Below are 24995 nucleotides of genomic sequence, written 5' to 3'. Positions count from 1 at the left end.
TGGTAATTTTCTCTTCCTTTTTTTTTTTTTCTTTTTTTTTTTTCTATCCCTGTCATTGTTTGTCCTTAGAAACCCAGATTTTTGTTTACTCATTTCTCATCACCGATCATCACTTCCCAATTCCTACATCATCTTCTTTGATCTTTGATTCTCTCTATTTCAATAGTCTACAGTTCCTCAAACCCTAAATGTTTCAGCTTCAACCATGAACTTAACCTCATCCCCACCACTATAGCCACCGCCAAAGCCTAGGAAGCAGAATCAGATTATACACCACCACCACTGTCGGCGCCGCCAACCCAACTACCCAAGCCAACAACTGATAACCAAATTCCTAAAGCCTTATCCTTAACAAACAGCATACTTAAGCGCATACACCACCATCGCCCAATTAGCCCTGTGATTCCGGAGCCAGTTGTTTACAGAGGATGCCAGAGGAACCACACGGGCGTGCTTAGGTAGCCATGCCTCGGACGGCTAAGGAGAGTTCATGCCATCTCCCTCCGCCACCCTCACCGACCCAACTTCTGTCAAATGCGCCGGTTGTGGTTGCTTCCACCGCCGTGAACCCGAAGAAGACTTGCTATCCATGGACTTCCCCCACAATTTCTACTGTTGGATTTAATTCTGAAAACATGATTCAAATCTTACAGTAGAATACATATGGGGTATTTTGGTCATAAAAATCACAATTTGTCCTTAAGTGGTCTTATTGGATATCTTAGGGGAGGCAGATGCAAAGTGTTCATTTATTTGGACTAAAAATGACATGCATGAAACCTCAGGGGGTCCAGATGAAAATTACCCTAAATTTATTCTTATAGTGGAATCCATCGATTTTACTCAATACCCAAGAATGGCTCAGGGCTTGTTTGGTTACATGAATCTAGAGATTTCAAATATCTGGACTCACAAATGGAATATTTATACATGTTTGGTTGTGTGAATCACTGGATTCATGAAGAGATTCACCTTTTTACACTAAAAACGTGAATCTATAGATTTATGGGTATGAGGTAAAATCCAAAGATTTCACTCTTATTATAAAAGCATTAAACATTTAAACCATGATTCTATATAAAAAAAAAATAAAAATTTCAGGATGAATCTACATATTTCATTCCATAGATTTAGGCTAAGCAAACAATTAATTTTATAAATCATGACTCCATAAATTTGAAATCTCTAGATTTTTTAAATCGCCATACTCAAGTAATCAAATTAGCCCTTAATTCATGTTTTCAGGCAAGAAGTGAAATCCCTAGATTTAATGAACTCATGAATATTTTACAACCAAACAGTATATATCTCTAATTCATAAATTCAAGGATTTGAAATATCCTTGATAACCAAACCTGCCTTAAGGGAGTTGGTTACGTCCCTTTCGAAATATCTCATTCTTGGAAGCATTTCTTCTACTAAGACGATGGCCTATGGGTGCATTTTTTTTAACTCTTCTAGTGAAAGAGATTTTATTGAAAAGAACTTTAAAGGGCCACAACTTAATAATTACAAATTTGAAAAAACCAAAGATTGAGACTGGCTAAATTGCCGTACATTTTTTACGAAAAGAACAAAATACAACTTGAAATTTAGAAAACAAATCCTAGAATGGTCTATTTAACGTTTCCAATTGGTTTGAAATTCTCTGGCCTTAAACAAAGAAAGAGCAATTATAGATAAAAAGTATCTCAAAAAAATATCTCTGCAAAACCTTATAGAATAAGATTTCCTTCAAGGAATCTACCAAAAGAAGAAGAAAAAAATCCTTCAAAGAAAATCTATTCGTGACATGAGTTTGTATTGGTTTAAAAATGTATTTTGAAAATATACTTGTAAATTTTAAAATGATTTGGCTGATTGAAGAATTGAACAAAAGAAGAATAAAATAAACAAAGAGACACTTTTATCTTTTAAAAATATTTTTTTGAACTTTTTCTTTCTTTAATTGCCTAAGAAAGCAATATTCAAAAGCCCATATGTGAATTAATAAATATATAAAATCAAGTCCATATCCATTGTTCATCATGAATATGGGAAAAAGTAGCTAAAAGCCTAAATTCAAAAAATATTAAAACGTGGATCCCAGTCAGCACCACACATACTGACATAGTGACATACCCATTAAGCCACAAAAAAAAAAAAAAAAAAAAAAAAACTACACAACTGGATTTAACAAATCTTTTGCTCAAACGCGTTCAACTCACTCAGCAAAAGCACTTATTTTTATGAATACTAATATTATGATTGGTTGGCTCATGGCTTGGCAGCCGAGAGGCGAGACTAGAAAATGCAGAAGAGATTTCAGATGGGATGTTTCAACAACCATGGTGGCATGATTGATGATCATTCTACTTTGAAGTGGCATGAAACAAGTTCTGATTTACTCCATCTGATTTGAACAATCCAAATTCCAAAGAGCCTCTTTGCATTTCAGACTCAAAAGATGAATCACATCTACATCCATCATTTCATGGAACAAAATCCTTTGACATGGTATCAAATTACCAAATTTAGGTATTTGATCAGCAGCAGGTCCAAGTCAGTGTTTCATTGCAAAAGTGAAAAAAAAAAAGTTAAAAAAAAATCAACCCATATATAATAATGGGGGTAGGAAATGAGGAAAATAAATGAAAGAATTTTGTAAAAAAAAATTAAATATGCATCTTACTATATTGTTTTTTATATTTTTTATAAAATTTTATAAATTTTACATATTTGTAAGACTTTAAAAAAGGATGGGAATGGAAAAGTTAGCATGCCTTGTCTGCTAACTTTCTTACTCCAATAAAAAAAAAAAAAAAAATCATTTGTTGTGTATAGCAATGCATTTTTTTATATCAAATAGAAGGTCAATAGTCTTGTATTTGTTTTGCTTTCTTAGCTAACCAGTTGGTATATACGTGCACTGTTGTCCATAGTAGAGATTTGTGCACAACAGAGGATGTTTCCTCGCGTAAACCAAATAAATCACACTTAGGGATTTTATGAAAAAAATTTACTTTTAAAATTTTTTTCCCACATCGCTTGAGATTTAACAAACAAATGGTGCCAATGGAACAAGCTGAATCAAACCATTTAACCTATTTTGCTAAGTTAGTCCAATCTAGTGCTTATACACAAAATTCGGTCCTATTAGGTAGACTTGTAAGTGGAGATTCGGCTCGATACACCCAGTATCCGAGTCCGAATTTGATTAGCAAAATCAATATTGAATACGAATCCGGACTTTATCGGATATCCTATAAATCCGATCCGATTATTGATTGGTGATTGTCAATTTTTGTATTTTTTATTACCGATTACCGGTTTCAAATATGATTATTAGCCTCTTTTTTAGAGAAAAATGTTTAATACCTTATTCTAACCGCAGAATTTTCGATTATCCGGTTAACGATTATCCAGTTCCCAAATCTAGTTATCATCCCTATTCAAAATTACATAGCGGACAGATACAAATATTTTTCGGTAAAAAAAATTACAGATATGGACACCCTTAAAAGAATACGAATATGAATTTCGACTATCCATTTAAATTGGTAGATAACAAGAGACTAACCCTTCATAGTATGAAATCATAAACTCGAATATTCCTTTAAATGGAAGAAAAAAAAAAGTCGAATCTCTAGGATTAGGAGCAATACCCTTTAGGATATAATCAAGATGACAATCTTGAAGATATAGTCAAAAGACGCGTGTAAACTGAGCGAAACGAACCTCAGTACCAGAAACTTGTAAAATATTTGCTACATGAGAATCTATTCCTCTCCGTACGTGGGGGCTCTTTACTTAAATTCTTGAAAGATTTTTCGAGTGATTCGACTTTTGGCTTTTCATTTGTAAAAATGTCAATTTTTTGTGTGCAGGAATTGGACGTCAACAAAGACAGGTTTTGATAATGGTGGCCGGTGGAGAAGCATATGCATGTAGTGTTGCACCGCCATGATCTCCTCCGTCTCTCATGGAATATATACGAAAACAAACAACACAATTACCGACCAGCAAAAGTTAGGTAGAAAGAGAAAGGAGATTTCAGAACTATTCAAGACCAAACAAATAAAAATGCCGACCATCAGAAAGAAAGAAAGAAAGAACACAGGAAAGCTCCATAAGCTTGTTCTCATGTACTTTTACTTGATTAACAAATAATTAAAGAATTATAGTTTAATTAATCTCTTCTCTAATCACTCCTTAGCTCAACCATGACATTCAATAAGCTGTGAGGCTTTTGTCTGGTCCTGTTGTGGATCCCTCACCATGACAAGTTATGATTTAACAAAGAGAAAGGAGAAAGGAGTAATCTTTTCAGAATCTCTTCCTAATCATGTTTCTTAATCACTTGTGTATTCTTTAATGATCTTATAATGCAAAATGCTTTTTTTTTATATTCTATTATCCGACAAAGATGTAGGCCTATGATAAAGAAAGAGGATAGGATAGACTAGGATAATGCGACAGAATTAGGACCTTCATTAATCATTATCTTGAGATAGTATAATTTCCGAGAAGTCATCAATGAAAACTACTTTAGATTTCATTACATTTTTTTCTTTTCTTTTCACAAATGACATTGATTTGGAAAATCCATTGCTGTGTTGAAGTAGGATACCTTTCCATTGGGAGGTGACCTATGTTCCCATAGAAAGATGGCTTGGAGAATTATTCTCACAAAGGAAGTTGATCTTATCCGTCTACCATAGGTTTGAAGACTTATATATACTTAAAAGTGAGCTCATTTGTTTTGGTTAATTTTTGTTTCTTTTCTCTCCCATGCGTGTTTTGGTTAATTTTTGTTTCTTCTCTCTCCCTGATTTTACAATGAATACCTTGATGAATATGGAGTGGCTCATGAAGTATCACAGGATCCTTACTCGAAATGAGCTGAAATTTATCATGTCATTTTTTTGTGTTTTGAGATCATTTTGAGGGCATTTTTGACATTTTACTGTTTTTAATGGCATTTTCTTTTTAGGGTTTCTTGGCATTATAAAACCATGTTTTGTGTTTTTTTGGAGGACAACTAAATACTGTTGTTTTGAAAAAACTTTTGAGAGACAGAACTCTCCATTTTCTATCCAATCTTCTATTTGGCTTTATTCTTTTTCATTTCAACATCATACACATGAAGGAACCATTATTGGAGTATAACTTTAATGGTTAGGGACCGACCAGTTTTAGGGGTGAAAGGAACTCTTAATGAATATTGCACAATTTGAGACGTTTAAATACCTTAAAGAAAGAAAATACCAAACAGTAATGCAGTCTACTCATTAAAAGTCCTTAACAGCAATGGTCCTTTGAAACATAATGTGCCTAACCAAAGGGTTTAATCACAAGCAATCCATCAAATCCAGCTGGTTTTCTTTAGGAAAACAAGAAACACTTTCTACCAACAGACAACTTTTTTTCTTTTCAAATGCTAACGGTGACTTTGTTGTGTCTGTTCATCCATTCAAACTGTAAGGAAACAAGTAAAAACATCACCTTTTTATTGTAAGGCAACTTGAGATTAAGATGACAAAAATATGACATGACCTTTGATTGATTAAGCATTTAAACCCAATTATTACTGTTGGATTTTTAGTCTTCTGATAAGAGTTTGTATGCTTTGCATCACCCAACAGTACTCAACCCTGTATCACCCTAGTAGCCCTCTTCCCAATCAAACACCTTGAGAGATCAAATTTAAGTTTGCTAACACACGAACAGACTTTAGCTCTTAATATCATAGAGAACCTGAGTGAAAAACAAAAGCACAAGTGGGCAATTTGAATTATGCATCTACAGTGGCAATGGTCCTTCATACTACAATAAGTCTGAAGACTGCTTGGTATGAATTCAAGGAATAGCTTTCGGGTCTAGAAGACAAAAGCATTTATTCTATTCATCATTATTCAACATAATGGAAACCTTCATGTAAATATCCGTGGAGGTATCAACATCAACCCATTTGCACTGTGCCTTGAAGAATCAATTCCGTAAGGCACCAATTCCATTCTCATTTACTCAGTACAGCTGAGGGAACTTCCAAACCTATCAAAGCAGTAAGGCAGTACACTAAGCATTGTTCACTTGAAAGCAAGCTTTTTTGCTGGATCAAGATCCAAATACTTCCTCCTTGCACACAGGGCATGCCTGATACAGGAAAACAGAATGGTACAAATCCGTAAGTTTCAGTTCCAATCATAGGTACAAAGAAATGTTGAATTTTATACATAATTGAAGGAAAATATCTAAATTCAAGAATGAGCACTTGATAAAAATGTTAAGTCATAATCTAGTAATTTAACAGTAAGTAAGTTTTAATTAGAGTCAAGAAACTTGAATCAACATGGATATCAATGTTGATGTGGGTCATATTGGGAGAAGTATATTTCACTCTGGTAGGTTCACAGGTTCAGACTTGCAGCAATAAGGGAAGACATCCTGGGTTCTGTGGTTGTACCAAGCTTTGTGATTTTGTGAGTGCCCACTGTTCTTACTGATTGAGGAGGGATAATATATCTTACTGGTCATGATGTCCCAAGTCAAAACTATCATGCCTACACAGAAAATTTACTAGAAGATACTACTGACATAATTTATGTGAAATTGTGAACCACCTTATTCAGCTTCAGCCATGGTGTAATGCATTTTGAATGATATAGGTGCTGACATGGCAAAATTATCAATTTATCACGGTTTTTGTATACCACACGACAGATCACACACCTGCAAGAACCAAACTGTCAGATGCAAGAAATGAAGAATCAAAAGTAACATAAACAGTCAACTATACATAAAGAATTTCAAGAATAAAATAGAACTTAGAAAGTACAATCCTTGACATTTTTCTTCCATTCTGAAACTTGAAAATTAGTACATATACATGCACATGGTGGGTGCCAACCACTGACTGCACCATACAAGTACCTAACTTGAACTTCATCAACCTATGGAAGTAAATTTACGTATAAAAATGACAATGTGATTTGAAATAGGATGGACATGGCCCTATCAGTCCAGGCAAGCCTGTTGTGGTGCACAATCCTCTGAAACTAAAAATGTCAACATGCTGAGCAACGGCCCAAGGGAACTACATGCTAAATCACACTGAGGCAGAGGTGAGTCCTCACGCACAAGAAAGACTTCTAATATCTCATACGTGTTTAATACAACAAAACATAAAATTTAACATATAAGCCAACTCATGGGGACAAAGAGCTTTGAACCTTGCACTCTGTCATCAAGAGGATGACAAACTAACACTAACATGCTCTTGATTTTGACCACAGGGGAATGTGTCAGGCAGTATTGATATCAGTATATTTGTTTAGAAAGAGGGAATGAAGAGCTCAAAATTAATCTCCTGAAATCTAACTTGTCCTTTTAACCCAAAAAGAAAGAGTAACCATGAAAGGGACGGGTCCAAAAAAGAAAAAAGGATCAGTTAAACAGATCATACTCCTCAGTGTTGTCATTTTTTGAGAACCATCCCCCTTTACTGTATTTTTTTGTTGGCAAATATGAAATAACCTCTTCTGATAATCCTCTACTCTCAGTGCCAATATCCTCTCCCAGCGATAGCAATGCCTGAGACAAGAAAAATGATAAATGATTAGCACGTACAGGAGCAACTTAAAAGTCAGACTGGAAGCTCTTCAAATGTGGGGGGAGCATAAAATAGATGCTAACAGTGATAAGCAATTCCATATTCATGGTAACTGGTAATACCAAAGGATACTGCATTAAAACATGGTAGCAAGGTTAAAGGTTAGATGCTTGTTTATGTGATTCGTTTCCCCCTGAAGCACATGTACTCCACAAATGGTATGCAAATTTTCTAAGGGGGTGAGATAATGAACTGTTATATAAAGACTTAATGTCAAACTCAGACTGTAGTTTAGTTAAGAACTTACATCTGCTTTCAACCCCACATTAACAAGACCACCTGGATCCCACTTACTTCCTTCGAAATTTAGTCCAACTTACATGTTGTTTGACGGCACCATCTTTCTAAGTGGTAAGTTTAGGCCAAATACCTCTACTAGAAGGCAGAATGAACTTTTTCCATCATAACCTCCCTCGTTTAGAAAGTTCAAGATAATGCAGAACATTGGCTATCACTGACAAGGGGAAAATGCAAGACTAGTTGAAAATTGCATTGTATATTGGCCAGTCCAGAGATCATCGTCCAGGATGGAAAACCACAATCTGTTAAAAACCTCTGGTACTGCTGGCTTTAGAATCACCAACATTACATTAAAATGTAATTGTTGTTAAAATTTTCTAATCATACAAGGCTTTGCTTAACCATTTCCATGTATTGATCGAGTCAAGGCAGTCAAATAAATCACTTGAGATGATTTGATAAGCCTCAAATTCATCTCAATAAGGCCAAGTCATCATGCAACTTAACTAGTATCAAGATAGGTTCGGATGTGTAAGAGTTCCATATATAATACAAACGATTTGCGAAGACAAAAGCAATTAAGAAAATATGTTAATTGTCGCCCAAGGAGCCATGATAATTGGTGGGTAAGGCTAGGATTCAAAAGAAACCGTGGAAGCGTTTCTCATCAATAGACTGACCTCATATGACATGTCATCTGGCTCAACATTGTCTTGTCTCTCAGGCTGAATTTCAGAATAGAGAAAAATTAGGATCAAATAAAAATGAAAATAACTATTGACTTTGACAAGACTTTGACAATAGAACAGATACCTGGGGAGAGGTGTTTGTTGAATCGACCTCTCTGTTAACTGCAAAACAGGGAAGTGTGGTTGTTCTATAATCAGTCATTTGGAATCATGCAAATGCATGCATGTGTGCCCTTGCACATGTACACAGTGACTAACCATTTGCACATTCTAATACCAATTGAAAGCTATAAGCCTTGTATAATGATGAATGCATGAATCATATTATGCCATTAACCTATTTTAAACTAACTCAAGACTGGTATATCTTTGCACCCAAGTTATCTATATTGTCTTTACAGGTTATATTTTTGGGGTACTGAATTTTGTCAAATATCCATAGGTTTCCTTACTGAATCAGATTGTGTGGCATTATAAAATAAATAACACAATCATTCTAAGTAAGTACAATTAGCTATAACTACACCAAATCATAATATGCAACGATAACCTTTGCATATTATGTTTTGGTGCAGTTATAGCTAATTGTCACTTGGAAGGTTGCCCTGCATTTTGGAACAACAATTAGTTTGTTCATCAGGGTTGCCAACTACGAAGATGAAGCCAGAAAATGACCCCCAAAAAAATGCTAGTGCCCTTATTCTGCAATCCGAATTAACAAATACGAAGTTATGAAACATGATAAAATGCCTCTTTGCAGTAGGGTTAAGGCTTCATAAGTTATGACCCTTCCCAAACTCCACAAACTGCCCTGTTTTGCTTCATAGACAAGGGCAGGGTTTAGACCCTACAAACAAGAATCAGAAATGATCAAAATTGTCTCTAATATAATCTGAAATCTGTAAACCAGAGAGGAAGCTTCTTTCAATATGAACATGGTTTACTTTTCATCTGATAATAAACTATCAGTAATGGTCAAGGCTGGTTGCATAATCTCTTCAACAAAAACAAAAGGTGAAAATTTTCAGAGGTGGTCACCGTACTGTAATTTGTTCCAAGGTTGAAAGACAGATATGGAATGCACGAATCACACTGCCAGAGTAATATGAGAGAGGAAGTTACTCTAGTTGATAAAGCATGATTCGTTATGACAACAATTAAGGCAGAAATTTGAAGTCCACAAACAGCATGAAGAAGACGAATGTAAAAACAGCAATCATAATTTTGGAGTTAGTTCAACCTTTAGCAAAACATGCTACCAGATATGGCAACTACAAAATTTAGGGTATAAAGCACCTTCGTTGAATCATCTATTAATACCTGCGTCAGTTCCAGTTGACTCAGTAATGAAGGATTCGTGAAACTGCAAATGTATAGCAAAAGCTTCATCCAGCTCAATTTGTGACTGAACATCTGGAACTTGTGAAGGTTCTCCCTCTTCTTCCTCATCACTTTGTCCATGATTCACATCAGAGCCACCACTTGTGGAAGCTTTAGCCGAGTCATTCCCATTACTTGCCTGGAGTGACTGGTACACACTTTCCTGAAGCGTAATCAAGTCAGCATCTTTATCAAATCTTCTGCAAGAATACTAAATTACCGGCCAATTCATCATAGGATATGTTTATTACAATATCTAGGAAAACAAGAAGCCTTGATCACCTGATCTTGTAGAACCTCTTCAAGATAGTGATCGTCATGTTGAAAGAAAAATTCTTCAAAATTTTCTTCAACTCTGCCAGGGAGGCCAGTAGTTGCATAGTGAACATCAACTTGCCGATTCCCTATTTCAACGATGGAGCTCATTGAGAATTCACCCACTGGAGAACAGAGGCAACTTTCACTTTGCCTTCTGCAGGCTGGAGCACCAAAATTATCAAGAATATGATTTTCTAGGACACATCAAATAAGATCAGCAGAGAGGGACAGAGATAAGAAAACTTGTTTGATGACACAACAAAATGAAGAATGAAGATAAGAAAATGGGTAGTTCCCAAGTACCTTAAAACCACAAATTCAGAAGCTCTCTTCAACGTCACTAACGAAAACCAAACTCATGAAACTCGACCAGAGAATTGTTGAAGAGAAATAAAAAAGACCCGGAAGCATACAAAAGCAGGCAAGCTGAGATTCAAATGGGTTCTTCCATTAGTTCGCTTTGAACTTCCTCTTCAGAAGATTAAGATGAAGAAGGTTAAAGAAGGGTAAGCAAGGCGATGCGCTTCCTCTTGTCTGTGACTGACAGTCGAGAGGGTTTGGTCCAGTGCGTCAACTCAGAGCCGCCATCAATTAAAGGAGCGAACTGACAGTGACGATTATATAGAAGAAATTACATGGAAGGCGGTGGCAGCAGAAAAGCCAGATTATGGGACACTCTGTAATTTAACAATTTTCTCGATTACACATTTACACACCCATTTAATTGCGTGAAATCTCCACCAGATATTGGAGACACATGCACAACATATCAATTTCAACGTTTACACGTAGCCGTGAGGGTCACGTTAATGATCGAATTGAAAATATTTTCACTGTTGGAAATTGGAATCCTACTACCGTTGACGCTTCCATTCGAATTCTTTACCTTCTCACTGATTGATGATTGTTTATTGGTAATCATGATTGTTTGTGATTCAGTGGATCCAATGCTGTCTCTTCAATTGCATGATAAGTTGCAGATTCCAGTAACCGGTGAGACCGATCCATCAAACGTGGGTCCTGTATAATTTTATATTCGTTCATTTCTGTCTTCCTCTGTCTCTGCTTTTGTCTGTCTCTGGTTTGGCATCGAATAGCTATTAATGGGTTGTCTCCATCTTTAATCCAAGAGGAGGAATCACCAACAAATGAATGAAACCACCAAATAAAAATAGACGTGAAGATAGAAGAATCCAATATCGCCCATAGCCCGCATTGACAATCACATCGTAACAAGAAAACAAGGAGGATAGGAACACATAGATTTTTCAAAAGAGAAAGTGGAAAACCATAATAATGCATGCCATGAACATGACAAAATTCATCTTCAGATTCTCTTAATTTGTAGCTATCTTAATCTTGCTTCATATGTGTTCACCAAGGTTTATAATAGGGATAGCTACTATTGCCCCTTATATTTTGGTTTTATTATTAATCAAACCCCCTTTTTTGTGAAATTACTATTGCCCCTCTTACTTCTAAAGGTGTAAGTGGTTGTTAATATCAAATATGAAATGTCTATTTTACCCTTAAAATTAAGAAGTAAAAAAATATGGCATTACCTTCATTTATAGAAACTATATTGCATGTCAATTATATTCTTAAAATCTTATATTTTAGAATTAGTTTTGGATTTGATGGGACCACATACTTATGATTGTTGAAACTTTCACATTTCACTTAAATTTTTCATAATCACTATAATGGAAGTTTTACAAACAAATTAGCATATAAGATCTAATTGATAGAAAATTTGGTAACATACATAATAGTAAGCATATGTTAGATGATTTTCAATTTCAGCTTTGAATTAAATTTGATATTTCTTAATATTTTAGTTTCTATTTAATTACATCTTTCCTTTATTTGGTGATTTATTTTTGATTTATTTTTAGAAAAAAAAATCACATATTTCTTTTATTTGGTGATTTCTTTTTTAAAAAAAGAAAAGTGAAATTAAAGTTAATTTTTTCCTATTAAGGGTAGTATCATAACTAGAAAAAAGAGCAAATAAATAAAAAGATAATTGCAGGGTTATTTTTGGGATTTTAAAAAAATATATAGATGCCACATCATCATTAAACTGACGGATCTTAACGGTAAGGGGGCATTAGTAATTGTTGACAAATTAAGGGTTGGAATAGTAATTTTAAAAAGTACAGGAAATAAAATAGTAATAAAATCAAAGTACAAGGGGACAACAGTAATTATCCCTTTATAATATCGGTATTGAGTATCTTATCAATTATGTGATTTTGAGATAGTATCTTATCAATTATGTGATTTTGAGATACAAGTATTGTATCGTTCAAACAAATATATTTTAGTACAATTCAATAGAGAGACGTATGGACATATATCGTATCGGCTGTGTCAAATATAGAAACGAATAGACTAATATTATATGATATCATGAGATACTTTAAACCTTGGTGAAAATTATGAAGTCCTCGGTACCTATACGCACGTATTGGGATAGCTTCAAGCCAAACCAACAAACCAACGCTACAGAAAGATTCCACTACAATCGGACAATAGAGAGAAGGTATGTAATGCATGAGCAATTGCTAACGCTAACCAACGCGTTATGTGAACTTTGAAATTGGGCAACGGTGGAAATTGGTAATAACACAGGTTTGCAGGAACCATTCCTTCAACCCAGTCGCACACCTTGAAGGTTGGAAACCTCAGAAATTTGATTTGCATTTCAGGGAAGAGACGAGCATACTCAGCAGAGTTATGAGATTGTAAGATAGACAAGTAAAATACTCTCGCATCGTAATAGAAACTGAAGAGACCAATCCAATACATTCTTACACTAGGCACCTGACTACTTGGATGTTCTTCTGTTTCTCATAACCCCAACCAACCAACCCAAAAAAAAAAAAAAAAGAAAGAGGAAGAAGCAGAAGCAGAAGCAGCAGCAACAATCCTTTAGCCTATTCAGTCTGTAGTATTCATATTTACTATCATCCAACACATATGCGACACATTGAGTGATCAGTCACCTCCAACTTGCCTCTTCCAGGAGTCCTCGACAATCAGCTCATCAACTCCCCAATCTTCATAGCTGCCAAATTTCAGGTTGAAAATGAGAAACCCCCAAGAACAATGTTGCTGTTGATTCACTACAATGAGAGTTTAAAATAATGATAGTACCTTCCATCAGGCAAGTAACGACGGATGGTAAATGGTATCTTACGCTCCCGGAGCTCCTTCATTGCTATCTGAGATCAATCAAAAAATCCAATACTCATAACATGCCCTTCCATGAAATTTGGCACAGATAAATTTAATAATACCGGATAAGTAAAAGGAGAGAGGACACAAAGGGAATTAGAATTTCTTGTTCAGGGACATACTGTAATCCACATTACTTACAAACGTATATAAACATATCCTGAGATACGGTTTTATTAAAGAAACTTACCTCGAGTGGATCAGTCTCACCTTCCAACTCAACCATCACAGGTGCATTCATGCTGTTCAAGAAAATGAATATTACTCTACCATTTGCTTGCAACAAATCAAGAAGAATATCAAAGCTATGAAATGATACCTGATCTGGAGGGCGCGTGTACCTAAGATTCTAGCACGCTCATACTTAGTCATATATTTTGAAGTCTTCCGGGGGCGTTGAACCTCTTCTTGTTCCTGTTTTTCTTCACCTTCAAGTACAGGCTGATCAGGAACGTCTTCATTATTATTCTCCACATCCTCCTCTGCTCCTTCCTGCAAATCAAACCAACCAATTAATTAATCATCAGTTCATCTAGATACAACATAATTTGCCACTTAGAAGCAATAAACAAAAACATGATAATGTGTTAATTGTTTACCTCCATCTCAGGCTCTGCCGGCTCATCCTCATAACTGCAGAAACAATTCTTCTGTCAGCAAGGGCACAATGGATTTCAAACCAAACTCACAGAAAAAGAAATCTTAGAAAGGGTATCAAATCAAATTAAAATAATGAAAAAAGGTCCAAGATATGCAAGAAATATAAATATAAGTTCCCAATGCATAACTGAAGGTGCATGCCCATAGAAATAAATCACTGAATAGGTAGGTCGATGGATCGGGTTTTCACCGGTGTAGATCCTGTGTGGCTGGTTTGTGCATGCATTCCCTCACACACACACACACATCCCCCCCGGCCTTTCTCATCTCTCTTCTCTCTCTCCTTTCTCTTCTTATTTGTTCTTCTCTCCCCTGCAACTCTGATTTTTGTAGGGTTCCTTCTTCTCCTAACTGGCCCTTCACCAATTTGTTACTAGAGCATGAAGGACCCAACTCTTTCCCCACTTATCTATCCCCTCTACTGCTTCCCTATTCTCTCTAATAGAATTCTGTTCTGCCATATAACCAACAGAGGTGGAACAGAGAAAAGAAAGAAAGAGAGGGGGGGGGGGGGGCAGGGATCCAAATTGAAGCCTTAATCACATCTCATCCCAGCTCATTATTAAGATCCCTACTTTCCCACCCAAGCAGTTCCATTAAAAATAAAAAATAAAAAAAAAAACACACAATTTTAGTTCCCAGAGAAACTCCATCCAAACCCCCCCCCCCCAAAAAAAAAAAATAATAAATAAAACAAAGGCTACTGTGAGGCATTGAACATAACCTAGGTCTAGTAGTTTTTTATGTTCTATTTCTTTTATGAGTTTCCTTATTATTCCTATTATGAGTTCTAAGGCTGATTAGCCACCTATAAAAGGACAGACAAGATAGAGTTCACTTTACTAGATTTCCAGCTTTGACTTTGGTTTTTATTCCCTTTATGGATTGATGATCTACTGTTTAAAGTCTAGATTGGGGTTTCTTGGTGAAGAAAGTTAACTGGAATCTTTGGTGTTTAAAGTCCAAGATACTTAAGATTCTTGGATGGTCAAGCCCAAGATTCTTATATTAGGTCGGGATTCAACCTGCACTCTGCATCTTCACTTCACCCATTGAAGCACCCCTGTTCCAGCAAGATTAGCTGCAGTTCAAGATCTTTCCCACCCCATCCTTTCACCCTTTTTTTTAATTTTCAGGTACTTTCAAACCATCCACGCACCCAAAATTCAAGGTCAGATCTATTATCTAACTATGAGGTCTATCCCAAACTTCAGCAACATCAGGGTCCCAACCCAACTGACCTTCGATTTCAAACCCCGGCTGATTCTGACCAGCCTAAACCCATAAAACAGCAGGTTGCTGGATGTTGACTCTCTAAAGTAAAAAAATCAAAAACCTAAATTTAGGCCAGTTTAACCTTTAGAACATCATCAACCTTTGGGGATCATCCTCAACCCTCCCCCACTCCAAACCCCCCCCCCCCCCCCCCCAAAAAAAAAAAAAAAAAAAATTTTACTTACTTTTTGAGCGGTGTAAACAGCACAAATTGCTATTTGGTGCAGTCAGATGAGCAAGTTAATGACCAAACTTTTGCCCCTAGAGAGAGAGGGGCCAACTAGATAATGACAACCACACCCAAGGTAACAAAAAAAATAAAAATCAGCAAATCATTCTTGGACTAAGAAAAACATTAAAATAATTTTTTTTTTGTTTTTTTTTTGGGGGGGTGTTTCCTGAGGGAAGAGGTAAAATAGATCATCTGGTTGATCGACTTGCCGAATGGTACCCATACAAACAGTTACCGACAAACCACTATCTCACCAAACTTTAGTCATTGAGATTTCAATCAGTCTAGGTGAATCATTGTAGCCTACTGCCCAAAATTTTGACTACATTTGTCTTAAGGCATCATCCACCACACATTTAACCAGTAGCAAACGAAATAACAAAAAAGCAACACTTTACCAGAGTAAATTTATGGTTTTGTTCACTTCTCTTCCATATTGGCTTTGGCTTGTTCTTTACTAGCCTCAATTATATCACAATATGAAGAGCACATTTAATCTTTCTAATTACGCTCAACGCCCACTACTCAAAACACAGCCAGACCAAGCCTTAATCATCACTAGTGGTGAACTTCCATCTCATTATCCAAAAATATCATCCCAAAAAATTCCACAATTCGTATGCTTAATTGCTGAGCCACAAAAAGGGAGTCAAACAGGATATGCATACAGCTAAATATCACAAGGCAAAAACTGTTCATAAACGTCAACCAATAAGTAGAAAGTCTCACAGCATGGTTATTATAAAGGAAATGGGAATAAAAAAGCAGAGAGATAGACAAACCCCAAGTCTACGTCATTGTCATCATCTGCCATTGTCGTTTGAAGAAGTTTTCCTCTATGTACTGCAGCCAAACCCTGATACAAGAAAGAAAGAATGAGTGGGGAGAAAAGTCTCATCCAGTTTAGCCAACTCTACACAAATCCAAGAAAGCAAAATACCCTGTTTCGTGTAATGCCTATCCTTTGCTATCCCCAGAAAATACAGAACTGATCAATAAATGAAGTGAGTTGAGAACTTGGGACCATGTGAATCCTATGCATGGTTATTAAAGCAGGAATGACAAAAATATTTTGTTGGAATGGCACATTTAAACAGCTTAGACATTAAAGGAGATTCACAAAATGTGATCAAGCATAGACAATGGACAAAAGGGACTAAATGGATTTTAATCGTTTACAATTGTACGGTAGGGAATGAGATAAGGGCAATATACATACACATAACTTGAGAGTATATTACCTAAATATCCACATCCATAGTTCAAAGCAACTTTTCATCAAGCACTTAATTCAAGTTCCCCATCAAAATCGAGTTTGATAACCCCAGAATAAAATTATCCCTTTCCTCGTATTGATTCATAATACTTGTGCATGTACTTGAACAACAGATATGATAGAACATTTAGGCAATCATAAATATAGATTCCAGTCCCATCTTAACATAACAATAAACATGTAGCACTGAGAATTCTTGAAGGATGATTATATCAATGAGAGAATAACCTATTAATGCCAAACACAGATGAGCATTAACCAATCATCATTTAGGAAAACAACAGGGCATACATTGGAACAACTCTGCAAACCTCTCAATAGGATCCCAAGTCAAAACCCCACTCAGATAGAAACCTGAAAATCGACTTAAAACTCAAACCTACCAGAATAATGCCAAACTCTAGGAAATGATAGTTAATAGAAAGAACAAGATTCCCTCAGAATATAGGCATGATTCAATTACAGCATGGGAGTTATCTAAAATACAGAGATACCAGAGGTGGAGATAGTTATCTAAAAAACAGTGATATCAGAGGTGGAGATCTCAGCAAATAAAATGAAATTACATTCAGCCTAACCATTTAGCTGGTCTTTGATTTGGATCAGACCTTTAATTTGATAATCAAAGAGTAGACTATGCCAGTCTAATGACGTCATTGGTTCATTATGCAGGTGCAATTATATGGTATTGAAATAAGATTCAATATCCACAGGTAGGTATACTCACCGGTTGAATTGGATGTTTTTCGTGACCAAAATCCTAACTCTATAATGTCAGTACACATTCAGAGATCAAACATAATTAATACAGAGATTAAACCGAGAACAGAAATAGAATTGATTGAACAACAACAACAGTAGCTGACATAATTAAAAACAGAGAATGAAATAAGATGAGAGATAAAGTAACTCAGGCCTCCCATCTGCAAGGATCAGCTTCTTGCTGCTGATGGCTTCTCACTGGAACTGATTCACACAGTTTATTTAGGTAAGGTAATCAATTTCATTCCAGATCCTAATTGTGTTCATGTCCAAGGTGTTACATCGTATTATGGAAATGACATTGAAAATCCTAATTTAACTAGGAAAGCAATCCTATTGGCTACACAATCCATAGCTGAAACAGGGAATAAAAAGGGTAAAGAGTTGCATGGGTTGTGTACATTCCACGAAGCCAGCCTCTGAACCATTGAGTCTGAATCATGCAATAGTGAACTTTAATTTAATTTAGGTAATATATTAACGCTCAATTCAATAGATAAGATATTATTATTGCTGATTGTGCAGGTTAACAGTTTGCTTAGTAAAGTTTAACAGACCCCCCCCCCCAAAAAAAAAAAAAAAAAAAAAAAGAAAAAGAGAACTCTTTACATATGGCAATGGTATCATTCATATTTTGCTACGCAACAACAGTTACACCACCTGACATAACAAATTCATAATGCAGCAAAATACAGAACAGATCAAGTAACCCAACAAAATGGAGCCACTTCCAACAAAATAACAGTCCAAAACCGTGCAAATTTCACATGGAACAAATAATCCACAATAAAAAGCGATTACATATATCTTCTAAACGAAGAGATTTCATTATGAGGTGCTAATTTCAATATTTGTATGCGATGGCTAGCATGGGTCTGGCTAGTTCAGAACTTCAGATGGTATGGAGCAGCCAATGGAGTTGAAACCACAGTGCAGTTGTTGCTTTGGAAGTGAGATTAGGCCAAGATACCGTTGATTCCATGCATTGGCGTCTGGAAACCGGGACCAACAAATCCGACCCACATGGTCTGATACAAATAATTAAGAAAAAAGCTTGTCTGCATAAGCTTTCTACAATGCGCACAAACCAAAAAGAAGAATAACGTGAATCATCACCAAGGGAAAAGACCCAGCGGTAATGATCACAGAATTTCTAGAAAAAAAAACTACAATGTAGTGAGACGTGAGCTAAACTCTCAAGAGAAGAGAAGAGGGATTATTCACTCATAAGGAAAGCTGCTTCACCGCTCAAGGCTGTCATCGATGGTAGGACGAACGTAGATATAGAATACCGACAACGGACAAGAGAAGAAAGAAAAAAAAAAGAATTACCGAGAAGAAGAGAATTGTCGAGCGCTGCCGCTGCAATCAACAATGACCTGGTTCTAGAATGGAGACTGAAAGGGGCTAGGGTTCCAAAACCAAGAAAAGGATAACTCAGGAAGTTCTTCTTTGTATTTGTGTTTTTCGATTCAATTTTAATCCATTAATTGAAAGGTTTACTTAAACTGACCTTCAGCTAACGCTCTGCTTCTCACAGTCCAAACACCAGGACGCCGAAACGACGGAGAAGATAAAGAAGAGATGAACCGCTGCAACTATTTGGCGAGTGGACTGACTGGGGTCACCCCAGACCGAGAGGAGAAGATGAAGAAGAGGAATCACTTTCGCTTCAACAACAGCTAGGGTTCTTCTACCCTAGTTTGACAAGAATAGAGGAAAAATAATAATTTAATTTCCATTTGACAAAATTACCCTTTCAATCACAAGTGTTTTAATTAGTCGCGTTTAATTTGCCACCCCAACGTTCCATGGATCATGTGGGAGAATATTCTGGTGACTTCTACATTTTAAGTGTCTCATGCTCATCCATCATTTTAAGATTCTAAAAAAAAAAAATCCATCATTTTAAGATTTGTGCTTTCATCTCACTTTTACAATATACAATATAAAATTAAAATTTGTTTTCGAATACTAACAAAATAAATCAGAGAAAAATCCGTAATAAATTGTCTTCTAAATTCTAATATGCAAGAGCACTGGTCAAAAGTTTATATTTTAGGTAATTTTTCTTTGTAACAGCTCTCAGAGTTGACGTGATATATTTCAGATCCACTGACTACAAAGACAAAACCGAAAAAGATCATATTTATTGCATCACAAAAATATTATCTATCACAATCAGATAGCTACACAAAAGCTACACAAAAAATACTCAGCAGCAACAAACAAAAGTTCACATTTTGTGCTCTCGCCTGTGTCCCTGTATTATTTCCCAAATTTTTCAATGGTTTTATCTATTGAAAAGTTAAAAATACCTCCTACCAACAAAATAAATAAGTAAATATAAATACTGAAATATCTGATCCAACATAAGAAAAAACCCATTTGGTAAAATTGTCAAGTCTATCAAAGTTAAGCAGAAAACTCAACTCATCTCCTTTGATCAAGATATGCAGTGATGCTGCTTCTCTTTCCTCTTTCAGGTTCCTTTTTTAACTGCAAGTAGAATATGAGAAGGATAGGTATGGGTGCTTTTTTTAACTGTGTACAACAGTCCATACCTTCCATTAAATTTGTTTATTTGCAGAGCGTAACAGAGCCCCTGCATTTGCACCCAACCAGTACTTGCTCCATAATGTGGTGGAGCTTCTGTGGTTTAGCATGTTGCTGCATTTGGATACTCATGATGGGCTGATTTCACTTCTTGATGAGCAATTCTTTCTTTTGCAGGTTTCTGTTATGCAGCTTGGATTGCAGCACTGAGAATCTGCATTTGGAAGATCCTAAGCATGGCAACCATAAGTTATGCCCCATAAGTTATCCCATATAAATGCAGCAGATTTTTTTTTTTTTTCTTCTTTCGCGTGGTGACTTATATTACATTACATTTCCTCATGAAGACACTTTCAGGAGGGCAAGAAAAATGGGTGTGAATATGAATCACGTAGGAAGAAAATTACAACATGAAGAGAAAAGTGATGTATGACACTAAATAACAAATTCACTTCATTGATGATCCAAGTTCCAATTACATACACAAAGAATAGACTTCACAACCCTAAGAAAAAATTCCAAATACATAATGAATAGTCAAATATTACATTGCTCCCAAATACATAAAGAATACATCAAACCCACTGATTTCCCAACATGAGAAAAAAGAAAAAGAATCAAAGAATAACATAAAAAAAGGACTTCACATACATCAAAGAATGGTACTCTAGAGAATCTGATCTTGAAAGAACTCAAATGTGTACTAGCTCCTGCTATTCTTATAAAAAGAGGTTTCATGCGATTAAAGAATGAAAGAATTCTCTACCTACAAAGAATTTTTGTTACCCTTTCTGTTCTGTACGACAAGGATGGAAATTGTAAGACCTCGGAAGAAGAACACCATCACAATCAACTTGGCAAAGATAAAGAGGAGGAACTGCCAGCAACATCAACAGGTGCCCAGGCCGAAATTGTGTACAAAGGCTGCTCTAGCCAACTGAGAGTAAGCCCTGCTCCTTCGCCTTGCTTCTTGACACTGTAGTTCTCACTTGAGTACATCTTCAACAGCATTTGGCTCTGAAGAATCTCCCTCTCTCTGATTTCAATGCATCTAAACCCTCCATGATCCATCATCTTCCTCCACTTCACGAAACTTTCATGCCTTTCCACCCTGTCACTGCCTTCAGAGGCAATTATATTTCTGATCTCCCGTGCAAACATCTCCTCTATTTTGATTCTAACCAAGCTATCTAATGGCAGGGCAGAATCAATGGAGTCAAATATGGCAGAATAGTACTTGAGTGAATTAGAAACCCTCCTCTCCAAATTGGAATCATTGTGCATGGCTTCTTGCTCTGCCATGAGAACCACTATGGGGTTAGTACTACTTATCAAACCCAACAGATTCCTTAGCGCCCCACCGGTCTCATCGTAAAGCATCTTGTGCAGTTGAAGAACACAATTCACTGCTACGCTTTCCTTTTCCTTCACATGAAGCATCCAGAGTCTCACATCCTCCAACCTGTCCACAACTGCATGGAACTCGAATGGCAGATTCAAGGTTTCTGCAAATCTTGCTAATCTATCGCCTGTTTCTTGAAGTTCCTGTTTGGACTCTCCTATACCTGTAATTCGTACATGGCTTGGGGGATTAGGCCTGGTAGCTAGACTCTGAAATAAACCAGGCCATTGAAGCCCCTGTTTGATATCAAAATCTATGATATGAACCCTATCTTTTCCTTCAAATGCCCTCATCAGAATCTCATTGGATGTAAAATGAAGGAACTTTGGAATTGGGCTAACATGGTTTAGAAGCCTAAGTGCAGTGCCCATGTCATCATCAATCCGATCAACCTCCCGAGGAGTGGTAATATGAAAAATGTGAGGCCAGAGCCTTGCAACTCTTACTGCCATAGCTTCAGTGAAGTAAGCAGTGACACGGCTAATGGCAGTTCCTTCTGGTGAAGCAAGCTCTCCAAGTCTAGCTATAAAATGGTTGATAGCTGGGATGTTCTTCGAGCTAATTGATTCAACACAACCAACCAGTAATCTCACAAGCTCAAATCCCTGATGCTCTGTCTGAACATCTTCACTGCCTGCTGTTACTCTGGTTCCCTCAGACGGGTGAGGGCGCTGAGACCCATTACCAGTTCCATTCCCTGAGGAATTCTCATTTCGCCTTGGAGTTACACTATCGCCTTCGGACGAGGTGGATCCTGAACTTGCTCTTCTAGGGTCATGGCTGGTGGTGGTGGTATCAACATCCTTCTCTTCTTTATCTGTAATCTCAGTGACTACAGACTCCATCAGGGGATTGTTGGGCATTGCTGGAGGAGGTATGATCACATCACCAGGAACAAAATAGATCTTCTCTTCCTCTCCTGAATAAGACCTGGGAAATGAAACTGTTGCAGGGTTTAGGCCTGTGATTCCAAGCATTGATTGTGGCATCTCAACACTCTGCTGAAACCATAAATTACCCTTACCCAATTGGCTTAGAGTCATTCCTTCTCCTTCTGAAGAAGCATCAGGCGTTGTGGTACTGCTGCTTCTCTTCCTCTTCGCCCTGTTTGCGCACGATTCATCAGATGAAGTCTGCTCAGCAAATCTTTTCAAGCTCCTCTCTTTCGTCCAAAACCCTTCTTCAATCTCTCTCCTTCCTTCCCACAATGCCGTCTGAGCGGTGGTAATGGACGGCGGCAGCCGGATTTTCTGCTTAAGAGAGCAGCTCCCTTTAACTTCTACTGGCTTATCCACCGAGAGACCGACGGGTCGAATGGGTTGGGATCGTTGGGAGGCATCTTTCCGGGGGAAACTACATGGCAAATCCAACCTGTGTGTGCTCATTGGAGGATACTGAAAATGGCAAGCTTGAAACTGGGTAGATGCTTCGCTCCTTAATCTATGCCTTGGCGACAGCAATGCAGAAAACCCCGCCAACATCCTCTATGTTCTTCCAATTTTCTTTCTTGTTTCCCCACTCCCCTTCTCAATTCAACTAGCCTTTTTCTTCTCTGTTTATCTTATCCCTCCCCTGTTTTATATCCCCCTCCCCTGTTTTACCCAGTCACAGACTCTGTAATCTCTTTTCTTCTCTCTCTATATTTGTTTAAAATCAAATGAAATTTTTTCAGACAGACTTTGTAAATCTATATGTATGTATGATCTGTTCAAAACAAATTTAAAGAAAAAGAAAAGAAACTAAAAGAATGAATCGGATGGAAATTTGGACAGTAAGAATCTGAATAAGAAACTTATAGAATTTTCACAAATCTGGGTGTCTGAATTCTGTATAAAGAGAAACAGGACGAACGAATAGTTGCAAAAAAAAAAAAAACCCCAGGAAAAGAATAAAAGAATGTAAGGCTTCCTATGTACCTACCAGAAAAATGTCATCGGATTCAGAATTTCGCCGTGAAAATCATTGAAGAAAGCTATCCCTCTTCTCACCCAAAGGACTAACACCATGCATGGAAATGCAGAAAGAAACTTGCTTGAATTTGTAACTGAAATTCAGGAAAGCTTTCAGACTCATATCAGCACTTGAAACCTGTAAAGTATCCATAGTAACTGAATCTGATTCTGAAGCGAATCCCAGATACCCCAGCTACGAATGCCCTTCAAACATGCAGACTAACTATTCTCCTACCAGATAAAATTTCCCACGCAAAAGAACATGAGACTTTCATTTACTAGTCTTTTATAGTGGACCCATTGCTCTTCTTTCTCTTCTACTTCAGTGCCATTGCTAGTGATGTTTTTCTGGTTTCTGTGATTCCTTGTAAAAGGTAAAGAATGGTGAGAGAACAAAAGAGTACGTACACGAAAGTCTCTAGAACTTTGTTCTGTGACCGTCCGATGAAGATCAGACGGGAGGAAATGACGGTCAATACTACCGTTGGTGTTATTCTCTAGTCAAATATGACCGTTAGAAGGTTGGTGTACGGGTGGTGTGCTTGGAATTCATTTTTCTTTTGTTGCAGGGGGGATTTCACGTTGTCGCCTCATATCCGTTTTAAGTGACCGTTGGGGTTCTTACAACAATGGGCCCCATCACTTGTTTCGTCACGGACGAGCATGAATTGACACGTTGCAGCCATGCAAGGGCCTGATGGTGTCGTCGTGGGAGAAAAACTTATCCTGTAGAATAGTGGAGTACAATGCTAATCATGAATCACCAGTCGACGTTGTGTACTCATTTACGAGAATACCCTTATCGATGATCTCTTCGGCTTCCGGTTCTCTGACGTAGAAAATTACATTTCCGGGGTCTGCAGGGGCAAAATCAGGATGGGCTTTTTTCTTTTCGCGAAATCATGAGGGAAAATATCAATATTATTGGAGAAAAAAATAAACATATATTTCACGTAGAAGAATGAATTTTCTATCCATTATATTCTGCATTAAAAACTTTTCTCTAAAATTGAATGCATAGTTAAAACTTGGGTGAACTGGTAAAATTTGCTGAAATTTCAGTCAAATTTTGACCCTATTTCAAAGATATTTTAGGGGTCTATTTGGTTACTTGAGTCTCAAGATTTCAAAAATCTATAGATTTCAAATATATGAAGTCACTGTTCATAAAATTAACTGTTTGGTTAGCTTAAATCTTTGGAATGAAATCTATAAATTCATCCTAAAAAAACATTTATGGAGTCATATTTCAAATGTTTAACACTTTTATAGTAGAGATGAAATCTCTACCTTATACCCATAAATCTATAGATTCAAGTTTTTAATGTAAAAAGATGAATCTCTAAATGTAATGAATTCAGA

The 24995-nt window shown here is 36.6% G+C and overlaps 3 protein-coding genes across 5 annotated transcripts; all 3 read right to left on the bottom strand.

Annotated features, from left to right (window-relative positions):
• Positions 1-5441: 5441 nt before the first annotated feature.
• Positions 5442-10983, bottom strand: LOC149013604 (uncharacterized). 2 transcript variants are annotated; one of them, XM_089159477.1, is made up of 8 exons: positions 10582-10983; positions 10243-10472; positions 9901-10123; positions 8705-8742; positions 8572-8616; positions 7445-7572; positions 6603-6711; positions 5442-6135 (listed from the first exon to the last, which is right to left on the bottom strand). In XM_089159477.1, exons 2-8 carry the CDS (start codon positions 10384-10386, stop codon positions 6097-6099), a joined length of 726 nt encoding a protein of 241 aa, XP_089015603.1. In that variant the 5' UTR covers positions 10387-10472; positions 10582-10983; the 3' UTR covers positions 5442-6096. The 2 variants fall into 2 exon arrangements, with proteins under 2 accessions (XP_089015603.1, XP_089015601.1); XM_089159475.1 differs by having other exon boundaries at positions 5443-6135; positions 10243-10439; positions 10582-10981.
• A 2048-nt stretch (positions 10984-13031) lies between these two features.
• Positions 13032-19423, bottom strand: LOC149013603 (DNA-directed RNA polymerases II, IV and V subunit 6A-like). The gene is made up of 7 exons (XM_089159700.1): positions 19237-19423; positions 16468-16541; positions 14118-14151; positions 13838-14010; positions 13709-13760; positions 13438-13505; positions 13032-13348 (listed from the first exon to the last, which is right to left on the bottom strand). Exons 2-7 carry the CDS (start codon positions 16497-16499, stop codon positions 13279-13281), a joined length of 429 nt encoding a protein of 142 aa, XP_089015826.1. The 5' UTR covers positions 16500-16541; positions 19237-19423; the 3' UTR covers positions 13032-13278.
• A 1210-nt stretch (positions 19424-20633) lies between these two features.
• LOC149013602 (GRAS family transcription factor) lies at positions 20634-24015 on the bottom strand. 2 transcript variants are annotated; one of them, XM_089159983.1, is made up of 2 exons: positions 22706-24015; positions 20634-22624 (listed from the first exon to the last, which is right to left on the bottom strand). In XM_089159983.1, exons 1-2 carry the CDS (start codon positions 23160-23162, stop codon positions 21129-21131), a joined length of 1953 nt encoding a protein of 650 aa, XP_089016109.1. In that variant the 5' UTR covers positions 23163-24015; the 3' UTR covers positions 20634-21128. The 2 variants fall into 2 exon arrangements, with proteins under 2 accessions (XP_089016109.1, XP_089016108.1); XM_089159982.1 differs by having other exon boundaries at positions 20637-24014.
• Between the last annotated feature and the right edge of the window lie 980 nt (positions 24016-24995).

Source organism: Hakea prostrata, chromosome 6, assembly GCF_041222555.1.
Source record: "Hakea prostrata isolate BN-2017 chromosome 6, UWA_Hpros_2, whole genome shotgun sequence".
Taxonomy (NCBI): domain Eukaryota; kingdom Viridiplantae; phylum Streptophyta; class Magnoliopsida; order Proteales; family Proteaceae; genus Hakea; species Hakea prostrata.
Note: the sequence above shows the minus strand (reverse complement) of the source record. Positions and strands in the feature narration are given on the sequence as shown.

What these genes read in the sequence shown, in the direction of transcription:
- LOC149013604 (XM_089159477.1), bottom strand. Translation starts at nt 10,386, where the DNA reads ATGAGCTCCATCGTTGAAATAGGGAATCGGCAAGTTGATGTTCACTAT. An exon ending in CAACAAACACCTCTCCCCAG is followed by an intron (nt 8,617 to 8,704) that starts GTATCTGTTCTA and finishes TCTGAAATTCAG; the next exon opens with CCTGAGAGACAAGACAATGT. An exon ending in CATGGCTGAAGCTGAATAAG is followed by an intron (nt 6,136 to 6,602) that starts GTGGTTCACAAT and finishes TTCCTGTATCAG; the next exon opens with GCATGCCCTGTGTGCAAGGA.
- LOC149013603 (XM_089159700.1), bottom strand. Translation starts at nt 16,499, where the DNA reads ATGGCAGATGATGACAATGACGTAGACTTGGG. An exon ending in GACAATGACGTAGACTTGGG is followed by an intron (nt 14,152 to 16,467) that starts GTTTGTCTATCT and finishes TTGTTTCTGCAG; the next exon opens with TTATGAGGATGAGCCGGCAG. An exon ending in CGTTACTTGCCTGATGGAAG is followed by an intron (nt 13,349 to 13,437) that starts GTACTATCATTA and finishes GAAATTTGGCAG; the next exon opens with CTATGAAGATTGGGGAGTTG.
- LOC149013602 (XM_089159982.1), bottom strand. Translation starts at nt 23,162, where the DNA reads ATGTTGGCGGGGTTTTCTGCATTGCTGTCGCCAAGGCATAGATTAAGG.